At 37.3% G+C, this 18,002-nt stretch overlaps 1 protein-coding gene and 1 pseudogene across 3 annotated transcripts in view; both read left to right on the plus strand.

The window, feature by feature from the left end:
- Positions 1 to 18,002, plus strand: part of ESYT2 (extended synaptotagmin 2) — a 118,096-nt gene that overhangs the window by 65,538 nt on the left and 34,556 nt on the right. For all 3 annotated transcript variants that reach the window (XM_069086071.1, XM_069086072.1, XM_069086073.1), the window contains exon 7: positions 13,783 to 13,838. In XM_069086071.1, coding sequence (XP_068942172.1) covers positions 13,783 to 13,838 — 56 coding nt within the window. The remainder of the gene's footprint in view (positions 1 to 13,782; positions 13,839 to 18,002) is intronic.
- On the plus strand, positions 898 to 12,049 carry LOC138159817 (programmed cell death protein 5 pseudogene; annotated as a pseudogene).

Raw genomic sequence — 18,002 nt, forward strand, 5'->3', positions numbered from 1 at the left:
GCAGAACATGTAAAGAATCATAGTTTTTAGACCATCAGCAAATTTTAATTTAACTATTAGTTCTCTAAATGTAACATCCTTGTCCATGGACCAACAAGTAGACATTTCTAGAGGAAATGAGTGATAACAATCTTGACATTCTTGCTATAAACAAACCATGGAGAAAGAAAGTAGTATTGTCTAAATGAAAGGATGGCGCAAAAGCAGTCTTTGGAGAAGCAAAGACAAAGGTTGACAGAGTGGATTTTATAGTATGCCCCAAAGCTGGAAGCACTATTATGTCATGGGATATTTGGTCATCACATAAGTTAATTAGTAAACTTTTATTAAGTGCTTTCTATGAGCAAGGCACCATGCTAAGCACTGGGAATGCAAAGAAAGATGCTTGATAGTCTCTGTCTTTAAGAAGTTCACAATCTAATGGAGGAGACAACATGCAAACATGTATATAAATAAGCTGTATACAAGATAAAGAAGAAATAAACAGTGGAGATGAAGCACTAGAATAAGAAGATTTGGGAAAGGTTTTCTATAAAAGGTGACATTCAAGTTCATCTGACATGGGGAACTTGAAGGAAGCCGGGATGGAGAGCATTCCAAACATTAGGGACAGCCAGAAAAAACATCCAGATCCAAGAGATTGAGTGTCTTGTCTTGGGAGCAGCAAGTCGAGCAGTGCTACTTGATTGAAGAATATATTGGGAAGTGTAAGGTATGAGAAGATTGGAAAGGGAAGTGGAGCAGGTTATGAAGGTCCTTAAATGTCACAGGTTTTTTTATTTGATCCTGAAGGTGACAGGGAGCCATTGGAATTTATTAAATAAAAGACTGATTGGACCTATATTAACATGAAAATAATTGCAGCTTAAGCACTAAAAATGGTTATTAAGGATAAAAATGGTAGAAAAATTCTATGAAGAACTGGATAAGACACATCAGTCAACATGGACTCTAGTAGCTGGTAACTTCATTGCAAAGATGGGAAAAGTTGGAGATGAGAAGAAATATATGGAAAAGTGGTTCAGAGAGGCCAAAGACCTGTAGGTTATACCAAAGCCTCACATCTCTATATCATGAGCATTTTCTTCAAAATAAAAAAAATTGGTACTAACTAGATATGGCCAGGACTAAGTAATATCACAAAGAATGAGAACTTTTAATGGACAGAAAGATATTTATTATGGACACAGAAATTATCCCTGAGTCAGCTAGACAGCTGACATCATCAGAGTGAAGAACATACTTTATTATAAACTAGGAGAAAGAATGTCAATGAAAAAATGTATAGGGGCAGCTAGGTGGCACAGTGAGTAGAGTACCAGCCCTGGAGTCAGGAGGACCTGAGTTCAAATACGACCTCAGACACTTAACACAGAAACTAGCCGTGTGACCTTGGGCAAGTCACTTAACCCCAATTGCCCCCCAAAAAGCAAAAAAAAAATTGTATATAATACGAATGATTTATCCTTCATTAAATAAGCTTTTGAAAATAAAAAAAAATGGGAAGTGGACAAACAAAAATGACATCTAAACCAACTTTAGTAATGTCATCTAGAAGTTAGACCAATGTAATTGGTAAAATGAGAAATTGATAGAAGATTAAAAGAACCCAGAAACTACTTTATGATGTTAGCTAATAATAGCTGTCATTTTTGTGTAGCACCTGCTAAATACCAGGCATAGCATATTATAAGTATTTTCTTATTTGACCACTACAAAAACCCTTGGAAATAGGTGTCAGCAAATATTTACCTTACTAGGCAGAGAAATGACTGCCACAAACAGTAGATTAGAATATAAATTAATACGTAAAATCTTTTTAAAAATCTTTTCCCCAATTACATGTAAAGACAATTTTTAATATTCATTTAAAAAAATCTTTCTCCCTACCATTTCCCCTCCCTAAGATGGTAAGCAGTTTGATATAGGTTATGCATGTGAAATCGTGCAAAACATTTTTATATTAGTCATGTTGTGAAAGAAGACAGACTAAAAAAAACTTATGAAAAAATAAAGTGAAAAATAATAAGTTTCAATCAGCATTCAGACTCCATCAGATCTTTCTCTGGGTGTGGATAGCATTTTTCATGATGAGTCCTTTGGAATTGTCTTGGATCATTGTAGTGCTGAGAAGAGCTAAGTCATTCACAGTTGATCCCTAGACTCTTAAGGAGACAAAGAATGATGGGTGATTAAGAGCAGCATTTTCTCATAAAATGAATGGAAGCTGTGGAAGACAAAACCAGTCTAATGAAAGCTTGGCAGACCATCTAGATAAGCATAGTCATCCCAAGGGCATTTGTAATATGATCCCAGATGAGGAGATAGACAGACTCTACACAGAATTTGGTAATACAACCTTTAAAGCTCTCTTCTAGAAAGGTATCTTCCATGCATATGAAGTAGCAAGGCATCGTGAGGGAAAGAAGGGGCAATATGTACTGAATGGGACCACCACTCATACCACCTAGACTACTACCTCTCCTAAGACCCCAGTAGATAAAGTCTAGAACTCTGCACCTAAGAACTGTAGGAATAGCAGAGATCAGCAACACCACTTCTTTTTTTTTTTGAAGGGGGAGGGCAGGGCAGTTGGGATTAAGTGACTTGCCCAAGGTCACACAGTTAGTGAGTGTTAAGTGTCTGAGGCCAGATTTGAACTCAGGTCCTCCTGACTTCAGTTCTGGTGCTCTATTCACTGTGCCACCTAGCCACCCCTGCAACACCACTTCTAAACAGTCCCTGATGGCCATCATTTAGAGGAGTAACATTTATGGAGGTACAACCTGGAAACTACCTATTCAGCTTTTACAACCCTCATTCCTTGGCTGCCACAGCTACTGAAGACCCAAAAGAGACAATTCTTGCCACCAAAGTACTGGACACTTTCAAAAAGTTCAAAGAGTGTGATATTTACAATGAAAATGGCATTGCTTTTTTTTCTGTTCAGTCTTTTTCAGTCATGTCTGCCTCTTCATGGACCCCATTTGGTATTTTCTTGGCAAGGATACTAGAGTGGTTTGCCACTTCCTTTTTCAGCTCATTTTACAGATGAGAAAACTGAGGCAAACAAGGTTAAGTGTTTTGCCTAGAGTCACAGAGCCAGTAAGTGTCTGAAGCCAGATTTCAATTCAGGAAGATGAATCTTCCTGACTTCAGGCCTAGTACTCTATCCATTGCGCCACCTAGCGGCCCTTAGGAAATGGCATTAAAGATAAATTACTATCTGCTTTGCTATTGCATACTAATACCATTGTGCCCTTCAATAGGCCTTGAAGTTAAACCTTCCTATATGTGTTTTCCTTTATCAGAATTTGAGGGTTTTGAAAGCAAGTATTATTTTTTTCTTACCCTTCTAATTATAAGATATGAACCTAGGTATTCCTGACTTAAAATCCAGCATTCTTTCTGTTTTATCATCCTTTTTCATTTTAGAGATTTTTCATTATTATTTCCATATATAGATATTATAGTATACTTAAACTGTAGTTCATAAACTGCATAGTTTCATTTTTTATATGCTACATTATATTAAACCTGGACTATTATTTCCAGAGTGACTGAATCTCATTTCTTTAATTATGGGAGTAACAGTGTGACACACATTTTAAAGTGTATGGTAATTAAGAAAGTATCTTTAATGAATTGTCACTCATCAAAGAACTTCATTCAGATTTATGGAAGCATATAATTAATCAGATAAAAGTTATAGTAGAGTTGAAAAGAAAAAAATCCCAGTGGAATGCTTCATAGTCTAATTTCCAGTGTTTCATTACAGCTCTGGAGTTGTTTGCAGTGACAAACCTAACATTTTGCATCATAAGATGTGGCTTTTCCAAGCGAAGCATAACAGTTTTTGTGGAATGAGTTCATGGCTTTCAGAAATGCAAGTCTCACTGGCTCTACAGCTTCCTGAAATAGAAATCTTACTCATGCAGTTGCATTGGCTTCAGTTGCTTTGAGGCTTATTCTTTTGTGTGGGAATAGGCACCCTAATTTTAGTTGCCTTTCAAGAGCTTTTTCCTAAAACATAGATTTTTCATGTCCCTTCACTGCTCAAAAATCTCCCACCTTGATTGATGCCTTTTGCATAATCTGTTCCCTCAGCTTGGAGAGTCTTCTCTTTAAAAGTCAAAATGCTGCTTATTTTTACTTGGCTCACATTTCACTCTGCCTTTTCAGCCTACTACTCCTCTAGCCCACGCTGATCTCCCCTTTCTCTGATCATAGTCTGGCCCACTCACAGGGCACCTGATTATATTCTTTGTTTTTAATTCTTGCACATATATATGACCTCAAATGCAGGCCATGAACTCTTAGAATAATATTTTGTAGTAATTTTCAAAACCCAGAGCCATGCTGAAAATGTGTTAAATAAATACTGCTAAGAGTTATTCAGGTAGTTAGCTATCTCTAAAATGGTTTTATTACAGATATTATTACATGGACTTCCAGAAAAGTTCATCCATTTCTCTGTGTGATTTGCTATGTGATTTCAACCCTTGAGCTTCATCTGCCTATACCTACTTCATTTGAAATCTGAGCAGGATATAGTATCTTCAGAAATAAAGGTGTTTATTTTATAGTACCTGGAGCCCTAAGCCATGAACAACTGCTTTTTCATGGTGATGTTAATAATGATGATTTCTCTAAATCATCTCTTGAAGGGATTCTTAACCTTTTTGTGTTTTAGAAACTCCTTTTGGCAGCTCTAGCACAATACAGCCCTATGCCATATATTTTCAAGGTAGCATAATACAGTATGGAACCAGAATCCTGGGGTGCAAATCCTATACTCATGCTGTGACTCAGGAGTAAGTCATTTCACCTCTGTTACCTTAAGTTTTCTTGGAAATCAGGATCATACTCTTAGAGTTGGACCTTAGTGGGCCATAGTGATCATTTAGTCCAGCCCTCTCTTTTTACAGTAGGAAAAATGGGTTGCAGAAATTAAAATCTCTCCAAGGTCACCCAGGGATGTGATGATAAAATCAGGATTTGAATGTTTGTTTTCTGACTCCAAATACCCCAGTACTTTTTGTACTGCACCATATTACCCGTCTTTATCTATAAAACTGAAATAATGCTTTCATTGCCAATGTTATGTTGCTCTGGAAATTTGAGTTGTCAGTAAAAATGAATAGTAATGTACTCTTAAAAGTATAACTACTGAAGCTTAAAGAAAACTTAAAGTAACTTTTTCTTAAAATGTCTTTGTATTCATATCTTTATGATTGGTTAATATTAATATTCTTCTAAAAAGCAAGGGAATATAGTACAATAAAGAGAATGCTGGACTTAAATAGGAGACTAGGACTTAGACATGGCCTATGACATTTACTTCTAGGTGTAACTCTCAGGTTAATTCATATAATTTTAAAAACCTGTTTTCTTGTGTGTAAATAAGTATATGTAATACTTAATGCTAATAAGGTCATAGAATTAGTATGAGGAACATGCTTTATAAACCTTAACTGCATCCTCAATCTATAATTTTGTAATTTGAGTAAACCTTCAATTGACTTGATCATTGCTGAGGCTGAACAATTCATCACCTCACAGCTCTCCTAGTGATGAATCCCTTTGAACCAACTTAGACTCTTACTCATACAGCAAGCATACATTATTAAGACATTCTTAAAATATTTCCAGCTTAGTGTAAGACTTGTCAGAGTTTTTTTTTCATTGGTATAGCCTTTGGGAACTTAGCATCACTTCCATACTATAGTGAGGTATTGACACAGGACTTCAGTGGAGGTACAAGACTTTCAAGTTTTATATATAAATGCAAGTTACTGTTATTACCCTCTCTTTAATCATTCAGCAAGGATTTGCTTAACCACTATCATAATAATCATATCTTATTCTTAACATGCTGGCTTTTAATCTGTAAAATTTTTATGTATTTGAACATCATAACAGTCAAGCTTATCATACCATATTTCTCCTTTTCACTACTAAACTAGTATTTAGAAAACATAGTCTATACCTGTAGCCTCCATTACTCACTACTCATTCACTTCTCACTCTCTTGAAATCAGGTTTGACGGGGCGGCCAGGTAGCACAGCAAGTAAGAGCACCGGCTCCAGTGTCAGAACAACCTGGAGATCGAATCCCGGGCTCAGACACTTAGCACCCACCCAGAAACACCTGGCCGTGTAACCTTGAGCAAGTTACTTAACCCCAATTGCTTAGGGGCGGCCAGGTGGCTCAGTGAGTAAGAGTACCGGCTCCAGTGTTGGGACGACCTGGAGATCGAATCCCGGGCTCAGACACTCAGCACCACACCCAGAAATAACTGGCCGTGTAACCTTGAGCAAGTTACTTAACCCTGATTGCTTAAAAAAAAAAAATCAGGTTTGAGGTAATGAAAAATTTAAAAATAATCATAAGCTATCCAAAAATGGGATGGGGTCCATTTGGAGTTGGTGGGTTCTGTCTTGGAGGTTTTGAAACAGAGGCAGTATGATCACTTATGAAATGTTGTTCTTAGGTTCTTTGATCACTCTCCCATACTCAGCTAAGAAAGTTATTTCTCCAAGGACTATTGAGATTTTTTTCCTTACCCATCATTCCCTACAATATTAACTTTTGTTCACTGTACCAAATGCACAATATTCTTTTTGAATATTAGTAACCTGTGTCATTTTTCTTTTCATATCTGTGACTTCTAGTATGTTGCTTTCTGTGTTGTAGGAACTTAATTAAAGTTTACTTAATCAGATGAGTCTTGTGAGGCAGCTCATAGAAGTATTGTCATCCAAGTTTTAGGGGATAAGGAAGTGAGAATTCATTGTGGTGAAGTGACATGTGTCAGGTCCCACAGTAAATAGAAGAACAAGTCTTGGTCCATTTCCATTGTGTCCTGCCACTAACTAGACTTTCTTCTACATAGCACTGATTTAGAGTAATTGAGAACTGGTCTTACTGACGGCTTGTGACAGGGTCATTTTTAAGGAGGTTGCCACGAAAAAACTTGGAATTTAAATACCTTTGCTTTCATTTTACAAAGGCAAAATTTGAAGTGTTGTCTTTGATTTTATAATTTTTATTTCTGAATTCAGTAAGAATGTGAATGCCACCTCTTTTCTTTGTTATGATTCCTTCATAAGTAAAGTCAAATGAGTGAATGGGGGGAAAAAGTTTATTAAGCACTTAACTACATGCCATACATTGTGCTATGCACTAGGATTATGAATACAAAGGCAAAGACAGCCTCTGTTCTCACAGACTAAATATTCTAATGGAGGAAGACAGTAGATATGCAGGAAGTTAAGTCCAGATCTGGTTTAGAAGTCATTTAGACTGTGAGTAAAGTAAAGGGGAATAGGATGAAATATCTTTCCTATAACAATGACAGAATTGATTTAATTATGAATCTAAAACTGGGAGGGGGAAGAAGCATTTCCAAGAGCACAGAATGAAGCCAGGTTGGAGCCAGGCCTTCATGTCATGGGTAATGTGAGGTCTCCATGAATCAGGACAGCAGGACTCCACAGTGAGAGGTTTTGAGTTGAAAGAGTAAAGTCTTCTGAAACTTGGTGTCTAGTTCAGGTAGTTTGTGAGAAAATAGAAGTAAACTATTGGTCCTTGAAAATGGAAAGGACTTTAAGAAATCATCACTTTGGTACCAGAGACCACACTACAGAAATGATTGACCTGCTCAGTCTGTGTTCCTCTCTGCTCCTACCTGGACTTCTTCTTATTCCCTCATCTCATGTTTCCATTTAAGATGGTGACTCAGAGGACATTGAAGAGCCCAATTCTCCCACACAAACACAATAGCAAAACAAAACAAGAAGTAAGTTCCTCTATTGAGTCAGGAACTACAGAGTAAGATAACCAAATTCTGGAGGAGATTGGGAGAGGCTTCATACTACAGAATGTAGTACAAGCTCTTGTAAAGAATCCTGAAACCTTTGAAACCTGAAAAAGGAGAAATACTTGAGAAATTATGAATAAGCAGAAGAAAATACTGAACACAGTGAGGGAATATTATGGATGAAGAGAAACCTAAAAGTTAACACTAATGAAGAACAATTCTCCAAATGTGAGCAGAGTTGTAGAGGGAAAAAAAAAATCATTTGACCACAAAGATGATAAGAATACCTGGAAGAGGGGAAGAACCAAGATGATAGAGTAAAGGCAGAGACTTGCCTGAGCTCTCCCAAATTCCCCTTTAAACAACTTTAAAATAACATCTCCAAGTGAATTCTGAAGTGGCAGAGCCGGCAAAAGGATGATGTGAAACAATTTTCCATTCTAGGACAACTCAGAAGGTCAGCAGGAAAGGTCTGTCTCACTAGGATGAAAGTGGAGTACAATCCAGATAGGCTGGGCCTTGGCAAGTCAGAAATGGGCTTTGGGGAGGGGCGTGGGTATGACTGAATCAGCAGTGGTGGATTCTGGAACTCTTAGCCTATGGATGTTAAAGGAATTGGACAGCTAGTCATAAAAGGATATTACAAGGGACCCTTTGGTGGCACTGGATAAAGGACTCTATCATGTTACTCATAGGTGGTTCAGGGTTGAAGTTCCAGGGTAGGGAAAAGCACTGGCACACTAGTGTGTGCAGTCTTGGGGAGCAGGGACCCTGGTGACAGTTCATTGCTTCTCTTTTTAAAGCTTATTTGAGTTTGTACAACCAAGAGCAGTGTGGATGCATTATGTCAATATATTAGAAAACTGATTGGAGGAATTGCATCTGGAATTCATTTAGGAGGAAGAGAATTTATCAAGAGTCTGAATGAATACAGCATAGTACAGAATCAGATCTACTAAACTTCTGTGGAATGAATAATTTTAAGCCTAAAAATAATGGTTTTCATCTTTGAACATATTAGGAATAAACATTTTATTATTGAACTATGCCAGCAATGTAATAGACTTTGATTTTACCTCTTTTTGCCTGAAAAATTACACGTTTATTTTTCTCCTGAACAAAGAAAATCAGATTTTGGTATATATTTTTTTAAGTCTAGAATTCCAAACATCTGAAATTCGTTTTTGTTAATTGTTATATCTTACATATAGCATATTGTATAAAATAATTAAAAGTAGTTTTGCTAATTGGAATAAACCCTTTTGAAAAATTTATTTTGTTTTAAAGTATTTCTAGGTTTAAGAGCGACTTATATGGGGTGGCCAGGTGGTACAGTGAGTAAGAGCGCCGGCCCTGGAGTTGGGAGACCCAGGATTGGTTCTGGCCTCAGATACTTAGCACTCACACAAAATACCTGGCCATGTAACCCTGAGCAAGTTACTTAACCCCAATTGCTTTAAAAAAAAAAGTGACTTATAGCTATTCATTATGGCACATGTCTGTAATCCCTGCTATAGGGATTACTAAATCTCAAGAAACCCTTGAGTTCAGGGGTTCTGAGAAGCAAATAAGGCCTGTTGGGTATTTGCTCTGCTACAAAAATGTGGTTAGCCTTGGGAAGCAAAGGGCCACCAGGCTGCTTGGAGAGGGGTGAACCAACCTAAGTAAGAAAAACCCAAGTGTCAAAGCTTCTTTGCCTGAAAGTTGGAATTCTTGGACTGTAAGTGGCCACTGCATTTCCAACTTGGGCAAGCTAGGGAGACCCAATCTTCCCCTTCCTAACTCCCTTCCAAAAGTTAACTTATAGAACAGAGAAAAATGTAGTAGGCCTCATTAAAAAAAAAAAAACATAAACCAAAAGTCACACATTTATCATCTTTATTTTTTTAGGATCAGGCAGAATTTTGTTTCTCTGCCTTAAAATTTGGACACATTATTCACTTTCATAATCTCACACTGAATCATGTTATTCTTTCAACTCTGAAAAAGATTAAAATTTGAGGAGTTTTGCTTAAGTCATTTCCTGCAACAGATAGAACATATCATTGAATTTAAAGTTTAATGATCCCTGGTTGACTCTTCCATTTCACTGAATTCCAGGATTTGCTTCTGCAATATTTCCTACATTTTCTACTTCTTGCCTTCTCAATGACAACCTACTCTAGACCCTCTTCACTTTTCTCACTAGCTTCCTGACCAGTCTCTGATTATCCCCTCCAGTTCAGCATTCACACTATGACCAGATTGCTTTTCCTTTTATCACATAGCTCCTCTACTCGGATTCTTCAGTATCTTGCTATTATTGAAATAAAGTACAAACTCCTCACCTTTCCCTCCTGTTTTCCTGTTGAGTGAAATGCATTCTACCCCCCCCCCTCCACAACCCCCCAGCTATGTGTTTATATTCTTCCCTCCTTTGACCAATTCAAAAGAGAGTGACATTCAAATATTAAGGACTTCCCCTACACCTTCCTCCTTGTTTATTTAAACTTCTGCTGGCTTACTGGACCATTTCAGATAATCTACCCTAAATTTCCCCTCCCTTTTTTGTCTTTTGGACTAAATTAGAGTTAGAATATAAACAGTTTAGTCTATTTTAGATCTTTATGATTATTTATTCTTGTTTACCTTTTTATATTTCTTTTTACTCCTCTGGTTGTACTTCAAATTTCTGTGCAGTTCTGGTCTATTCATCAGGAATACTTAGAAATCCTCTATTTCATCAAAGATTTGTTCCCCCCTCCCCCACTTAGAGGATTATACTCATTTTTGCCAAGTAAGCTATTCTTGGTTATATGTCTGTATCCTTTGACTTCTGAAATATCATATTCCGTATTCTGCTTCTTTAAATTGGTGCCTGTCAAATCCTGAGTGATCTTGACTAAATTTCTTGGTACTTGAACTTCTTTCTGACTAATGGCAATATTTTTTCTTTGCTCTCAGTTTTTGCTATAATGTTCCTAGGACTTCTCATTTTGGTTTCTTTTAGGAGGTGCCTGGTAAATTCTTAACCTGGTTTTATGTCTGAGCAGGGGGCTTTTGGGCTTGCCTTTTAGGAGATTGCTTCTGAACTTAGCTGCTGTCAACCAGGGAAACGCTCTGAAAAATCAGGCTCCCCTTTAGTTTGTGATTTCTGCTCTGATTATTCTACTTAAGACTGGATTAGAGGCTGAAAATGAGTCCCTGCTCTGCTTCTGGGAGTGAAAGTCATATAGTTGCTACTTGCTTCTGAACCTTTCTTGGTTAACAGTCTAGGTCTATGACTACATCTCATCCTGCAACACCATTGCCCCCTCCTTAGAACACTTTCCATCTATGACTTGGAAGTAGGTAGAGCTGCCAAATATCTGTTCTTATACCTTATGCAAATTTAAGGTCCTTGTGCTGGATCTGGGACCTTCTCTTTCCTTAGTGTACAACCTCTTCCTTCAGTGGAGGGTTCCCCATTCCCAGTGTTTACAGACTTCTGTTTCTGTCTCCTTCTGTCTACCTGGCCTGGAAAAATGACTCACTGATTTTTTTCTCAGTTTCCTGATAAGTATTCAGTCTGGTGTGTTTTCTAGATCTTTTTGGGAGAAATTTTCTTTTTTGAGGGGTGGAAATTACTGTACTTCCTGCTAATCTGCCCTCTTGACTCCAAGAAACAGTTTCAGTAGAAGTAGCAGGTGGACATGGAAAGGAAGAAGCCTGGATGGCAAGGAATTGAGGAATTAGTAGATCAGAAGTGTAGGTTACTGTTTCGAGGAATTTGTCAGCAAAGTCAAAAATGAAAACCTTAAAGAGATAGAAAAGAGGCAGTGTGGGGAGTCGAAGGGCTCCGGTCCCTGCTGCTATCTAGTCAGCTCTTCTTCCACCACTAGACCCACTGTGGCAGATGAAGACCTGGAGGCCCTGTTGAAGCAAAGGCCGGCCAACCTGGCGACCCAGCACAATGGGAGGCAAAACATAGAGAAGCAGAGATGAGAAACAGTATTTTAACTCAAGTTCTGAATTAGTAAGAACAGGCCAGGTTAAGTAATTTAACTCTTGTAAAGCCAGAAAAGGCTAAAGCAGAAGAGAACTATCTCATACAGATGGCAAGATATGGACAACTGAGTGGAAAGGTATCAGAGCAAGGATTGAAAGAAATTCTTGAAAAAGCAAGCCAACAAACAGAAAAGAAAATAACAGTTAAGGTCAACAGAAGAAAAGTAATAGATTCTTTTAAAGATGATTGATAATGAAATCTAATGTTTAAAGACTCATAAATTTCTTGAAAAATTTCTAGAAAAAGATGACACTTGGCAGAAGTGGAGATCTAATTAAAGGATAGCTTTGCTTTCTGTATACATTTTGAGAAAGAGGGACAAGTTAAAAGGACTTGTTTATGTTAAAAATAAAGAGGCAGTATTGTATAATGGAGAGAGCACAAGAGATGGCAGGAAACGTAGGGTCTCATCCCAGTCCTGCCACCCCAGGCTTTGTGACCTTGGGCAAGTCATTAACCTCTCTGCATTTCAGTTTCTTTTGTCCAAGTGAGAGCATTATACTAGATGATCTCTGTAGCTCTTCTGGCTCTAGAATGCTTTGATCTAGTTACTGTGAAAGTTCAAAAGTCAGCATGCTTAAGGGAGAGGTTTTTTTTTTAAGGATGGGATGAAAAGATTTTAAAGGATGGGCAGACATATGAGAATGAGGGAATAACTGATAGTTATTGGGATCAAGGACACAGGTGGCCTTGCCAAGGAAAGGACATAGTAATTCCTGAGACAGGAGAAAGGAAAGGCCCGTGAACAGAAAGAGATTTGTCTAGAAGGTATATGGAAGAGGATGGAAAGGGAGAGCTTGTGGGAGCTCATCTTTCTCAGTAGAGTAAGGAAGTGAGGAGTTCTGAGTGAGACTGTTAGGAATATACATTTAGGTTTGGTAACTTGAGAGTGGAAAATTTTGTAAACAACCATTGCAGGGAGTATAGTAGTAGGATTTTTAAGCAGCAGTGAAAATGTTCCTTTTCTTAGCCCTATGGAAGATTCCACTGGCATCCTGCTAACATGGAAAAACTGAGATTTAACTTACTTGACAGAACTTCAGAAATGATGGGTCTTGTTGCTTTTAGTCTTTACTTTAAACTTCCATGGGTGTGAGATCCATCAAAGTGCCCAGGGACATAGAGATTAGAAGCATTCAGTCCAATATTTCAGTTTGGCAAAAATGGCTTTCCCTGTAATGCTGGTGTGTACTGTTAAGTTTGTTTATTAATATTTTTCTAAGTTTTTATGAATAAAGCTTTTCTTTGGGTGTACTTTTTCTTTTTCCCAAAACATTTATTTTGGTTTTACATATATTTATCCCCTTAATAAAAGGATTTGTTCTGTGAAGTTTGGATTCAGTCAAAGGGCTGAACTCGAGGACCTAGAGGGTCACATGTGGCCTCAAGGCTGCAGGTTTCCCACTCCTGTTTTAGGTGATTTCTCAGATCCCTTCCAGTTTTACCATTTTATAATTCTAAGAAGTTTTGTCTATAAAATGCTGATTGAATCTTTCTTCTCCTAAGAAACATCTTTCCTGTTTATTTTATAGTACTCATTTCAAATATATTACACAGTAGTAAAGTAAATTTCAGTTTATGTACTTATAGTACATGACTTATAGTGAAGACATAGTTGGTAGAAGCATGAATTAAGAATTCTTTATGTGTGTGTGTGTGTGTGTTAGAGAGAGACAGAGAGAGAGAGAGAGAGAGAGAGAGAGAGAGAGACAGAAAGATAGAGAGAAAGAGACAGAGAGAGACAGAGACAGATAGAGATATACAATTGGATGTTGACCCTGGTATTGTGAATTTTGTAATTGTTTATTTTCCATTAAATTTAAAAATGAATAACTTGTAAAATGAGAAGAATGCATGTTGACGCCTTATTAATAAACTTCTTTCTTTCGTAGGAAAGTCTAAGTAATAGTTTTTTTTCTTGTCTTTTTACAGCTTCTAGAAATTAATTGGACGGGACTAACTAATCTTCTGGATATTCCTGGACTAAAGTAAGCATTAAATAATGTGGCTTAATAGCTAATTTACTAATAGTTTAATAGATTTTATTTTTTAGTAATTAGTTGCTAAGCATCCGTATTTTGCTAATAATGTTGAAAAAAGGGATTTTTTTCATATAATCTTCCGGAAAAGGAGGTTGCATCATAACAATTATGTAAGAATATAAGTTCCTTGAGGACGTGGCAGCATACATAAGGAGAAAGGGCACTAGAATTGTCAGAAGCCCTAGATTAGAATCCAAGTTTTGCTACATGTTACACATGTGACTTCTGGCAAGCCAGTACACCATTTGGGGCTTCAATTTTCTCATCTGTAAAATGGGAGGCAGGAGGTGAGGGTTAGGAGATAGAGTAGATCATCTCTGTGGTCCTAATTAGCCCCAGGTTTGCTAGAATTATAATAGTTTCAGAAGGTCTAAGCCCTATATTCTTCCCCTTTTTAAAAATCTGTTTTAGTGTTTTTTTCATCACCAGGTCCTTTACTGCAGAAAGGAAGCATGGTAAAGTGATTGGGTTTCAGTGGTCCAAGTTTGAGCCCTGGCTTCTCCTAGCTTTGTTACCTTGAGCAAATCATTGATTGCCACAATGATTGCTTGAAGGCATTGGACACAAATTACATTGTACTCTCTGGAATTTCAGAGGGGGGTGGTGTGAAATAAGGAACTTGAGAGGTCATGTCACCTATTTGGAGTCTCTTCACTAACCTGAAGCAATGAAATGTTTACAGAAAGTGCAAGCCGTTTCATGCCATAAGCATTTGTAAACTTTCCAGAGAACACACCCTTTCCTGGTGAAAAAAATGTAACCAATCTAGTTCCTTTGTTGTCCATCAAGCCCCAAGCTTTGAATGGTGATCACTTATGGCAAGCCTGTAAGTCATTAACCAGAAAAGAAAGTTCTTTTATGGGCAACAGTTGTGAACTCTTTTGTGGTGCTGCTTATATCTGAAAGTTAATACTCATTATTCAGTTTACATATATTTCTATATTGGATCAGTGAAGGAACTTTCTCGTCCATTACTTGCATATTTGTTTTTTATGTCTTTTAATTTCATCTTTGAGAGGCTTTAAGGTATTATTCAGGTATGTTAGTGTTACATATGTGAGGAATTTATAAAGTATTTAAAAGCATAGTTATATCAGTACTAGCCTATTTTATACATAAGTTTGATTTTTCTGATATTAAACAGACTATTATTTTCCTTCAATAATCTATCTTTTAGGGGGAATGGAGAAAAGGTCTCTTCTTTTTTCTAAATAAATTGGTACTTTCCCCCTAACTATACAGTGAGTGAATAAATATTAGTAAAAATGTACTCCATATATAGTCTTCTGCTGTGACATTGTAAGGGGGGATAAGAATACCAGAGTTAAAAGAGATCTTAGAGGCTATTTGATAATCCTGCCTACATCAGAAAAAGAATCTCTTCTTCAGTCCAGTAGAACAAGTGTTGGTGTGATGAGTGCTTGAAGACCTGCCTATGTTAAGATACCACCCCCTGAGACAACCCATTCCACTTTTGGATAGCTCCAGTTGTTAGAAAATTTTTCCTCATGTTAAACCTAGAATTGTTTCTTTAAAAATTCCACATTGTTCCTAGCTCTTCCCTTGAGGACCAAGCAAAGTTAAAAATCCTTCTCCATGATAGCCTTGGAGGTGCTTGAACACAGATATTATTCCCTTTTCTTCTTTTGCAAGCTAAAGATTCCCAACTCCTCTCCAATCCTCATTTGGCATAATCTTAAGGCGCTCCACATCCTGCTTTCCCTCCCTGAATGCTCTTCAGATCATCACTGTCTTTTTTTGCAGATCATACTAAGGCTCAGAGAGTTTGGGTCATGTGCCCAGTGTCACAATGGTTGTGTCAGAGGAGTGATTTGAATCCACACCTATGAAGTCCAGAGTCAGTGGTCTTTGCATTGACACTACCTTCTTCACTTAGTCAATTTCAGAAAATTAGGTGGCCTTCCTTATTAAGGCAAACCCCCTTCCACACGTATCTTTGATCCTGTCCTCTTCCAAACTTTCCAACAAATTTCCCCTTCAGTCATCTCCAATTTTCTCCGTATTCTCTGATCCTTTGTTATTGCCTTGAAACATGCCCAGAACTTCTTATACTTAAAAAATCTTCATTAGGGGCGGCCAGGTGGCTCAGCGAGTAAGAGCACCGGCTCCAGTGTCAGGATGACCTGGATCAAATCCGGGCTCAGATACTCAGCACCACACCCAGAAATAATAACTGGCCGTGTAACCTTGAGCAAGTTACTTAACCCCAATTGCTTTAAAAAAAAATCTTCATTAGACTTCAATTTCCCCATAAGCTATCTTTATTTTATCTCTTTATTTATCTTACTAGCCTTTCTCAACCAAAGCCCTGGAAAAAGCTGTCAGTGCCAAACTGCATTTCCTCTCTTCTTATTCATTCATCCAGTCTGCCTTTCAACCCCATCAATCAAGTGAAACTGCTCCCTTTACCATTACCAATTATGTCTTTAATTGCCAAATCTGATTTCTTTGGTCCAGTACTCATTCTTCTTGACCCCTTTTCTACATTGGCACTATTAACCATCTGGATATTCTCTCTTCACTGTTTTTGGGAGGTTTTGGACAGTGCTTTCTTCTGGTTTTGTTCTTATCTGACTAGTTCTCCTCAGAGTCCTTTGCTGGTTCATCACCCAGTGCTAAGTGGGCATACCGTTAAGGCTCTTTAGGGCCCCTTCATTATCTTCTCTCTTTCAGTGATCTTGTCAGCTCCCATGATTTTACATATCATCTGTATGTTGGTGACTTAGTGATCCACATATCTGACCTGAGATTCTGTAGTGAGCCCCATTTCTATATTACCAACTACTTAGTGGCTATGTAATTTTTTCAATTAACAAGTATAACTTGCTCTATTGGGGAAAAAAAGTAATCAAACTGACTGTCTCATAACCTTTGTAAAATCACAATGTCCAGAATAAAACTCATCATCTTTACTCCCAAAGCCTCCCCATTACTGAACTTGCCTATTTCTGTTGAAGATTCCACCATTCCTCCAGCCTCCTAGGTTCATAACTTTGACCTCATTTTTGACTCTTCACTCTTTCTTGTCCTCCACTCCTCCTTTCCCTGCAATCTGTGATTCAGTTATACTGGCCTGTTTGCTCTTACTCATACGTCATACTCCATCTCACGTTCTAGGCAGTAGTGCTGGCTTTCCACCATGCCTGGAAGGTTCTCCTTCCTCTCCTCTGACTCTTTGCTTCCCTAATTTCTTTCTGAACTCAGCTAAAATCCTGCCTTCTTCAGGATGTCTTTCCTACCATTAACAAGGACAGTAGAGTTCAATAGTGGCTTAATAGCAGTCTTATTATTGTGATGCAACTGGTAACCAAAGTACTTATGTCAGATGGTTTTTTTCCTTTCCTTTTTTAGGAAAATTATTGCATTTCTTGTGCCAAAATAGACAGGGCAAAGAACATCTGTTTTGCCAGTATGTAATGTAAAAATCACTGTAGCAAATAAAGGGGTGAAAGGAGAGGGAAACAGTCAGTATGAGTGTTGGATTAATTATCAGTGAGAGGAGAGATGTGGGAGATACACTATCATGTGAGTATTTAATAACATGTATAGAGCTCTATAGTTGGAAGTACTAAAGTATATTAATTATATATTAAGCATCTATGCCCAAAGGGTACTATCAAGGAATGCCTTTCTCTTTTATATAGGAAAATTGAAAATGAAGGGTGTGCTATTATACATCAAAGAATAATAGCTTGTATTGATACAGCATTTTTTAGTTAACAAGTGCTTTCACAAACATAATTTCATTGGATATTCATAACAACCCTATATAAAACCAAATCAGGTATTATGAAAAATGGAGGGCAGGGTGGTTGGAAATATCAGTTCAAATAATTATCTGTTTTGTTTTTATCTGTAATTCACTATAGTACTCGAATTTCCATGGTTGTAAGATAGTAGATAATGACAGTTTCTATTCCTCATTGGAATCAAAAGTTGATTGTCTTTTAGAAGGATTCATGTGTGGAATATTCATTTACCTCATTCAGAGTGGGAGATAGAAATTTAGTGAAATATGGTTTAATTTTGAATGTGAAATATTTAATGATAAAATAAATAAGTTATCTTGCTCTTAGGAAATTACACAGT

Source organism: Petaurus breviceps, unplaced genomic scaffold (assembly GCF_028583685.1).
Source record: "Petaurus breviceps papuanus isolate PSGF00001 unplaced genomic scaffold, PetGlider_PUasm1.0 178, whole genome shotgun sequence".
Lineage (NCBI taxonomy): Eukaryota > Metazoa > Chordata > Mammalia > Diprotodontia > Petauridae > Petaurus > Petaurus breviceps.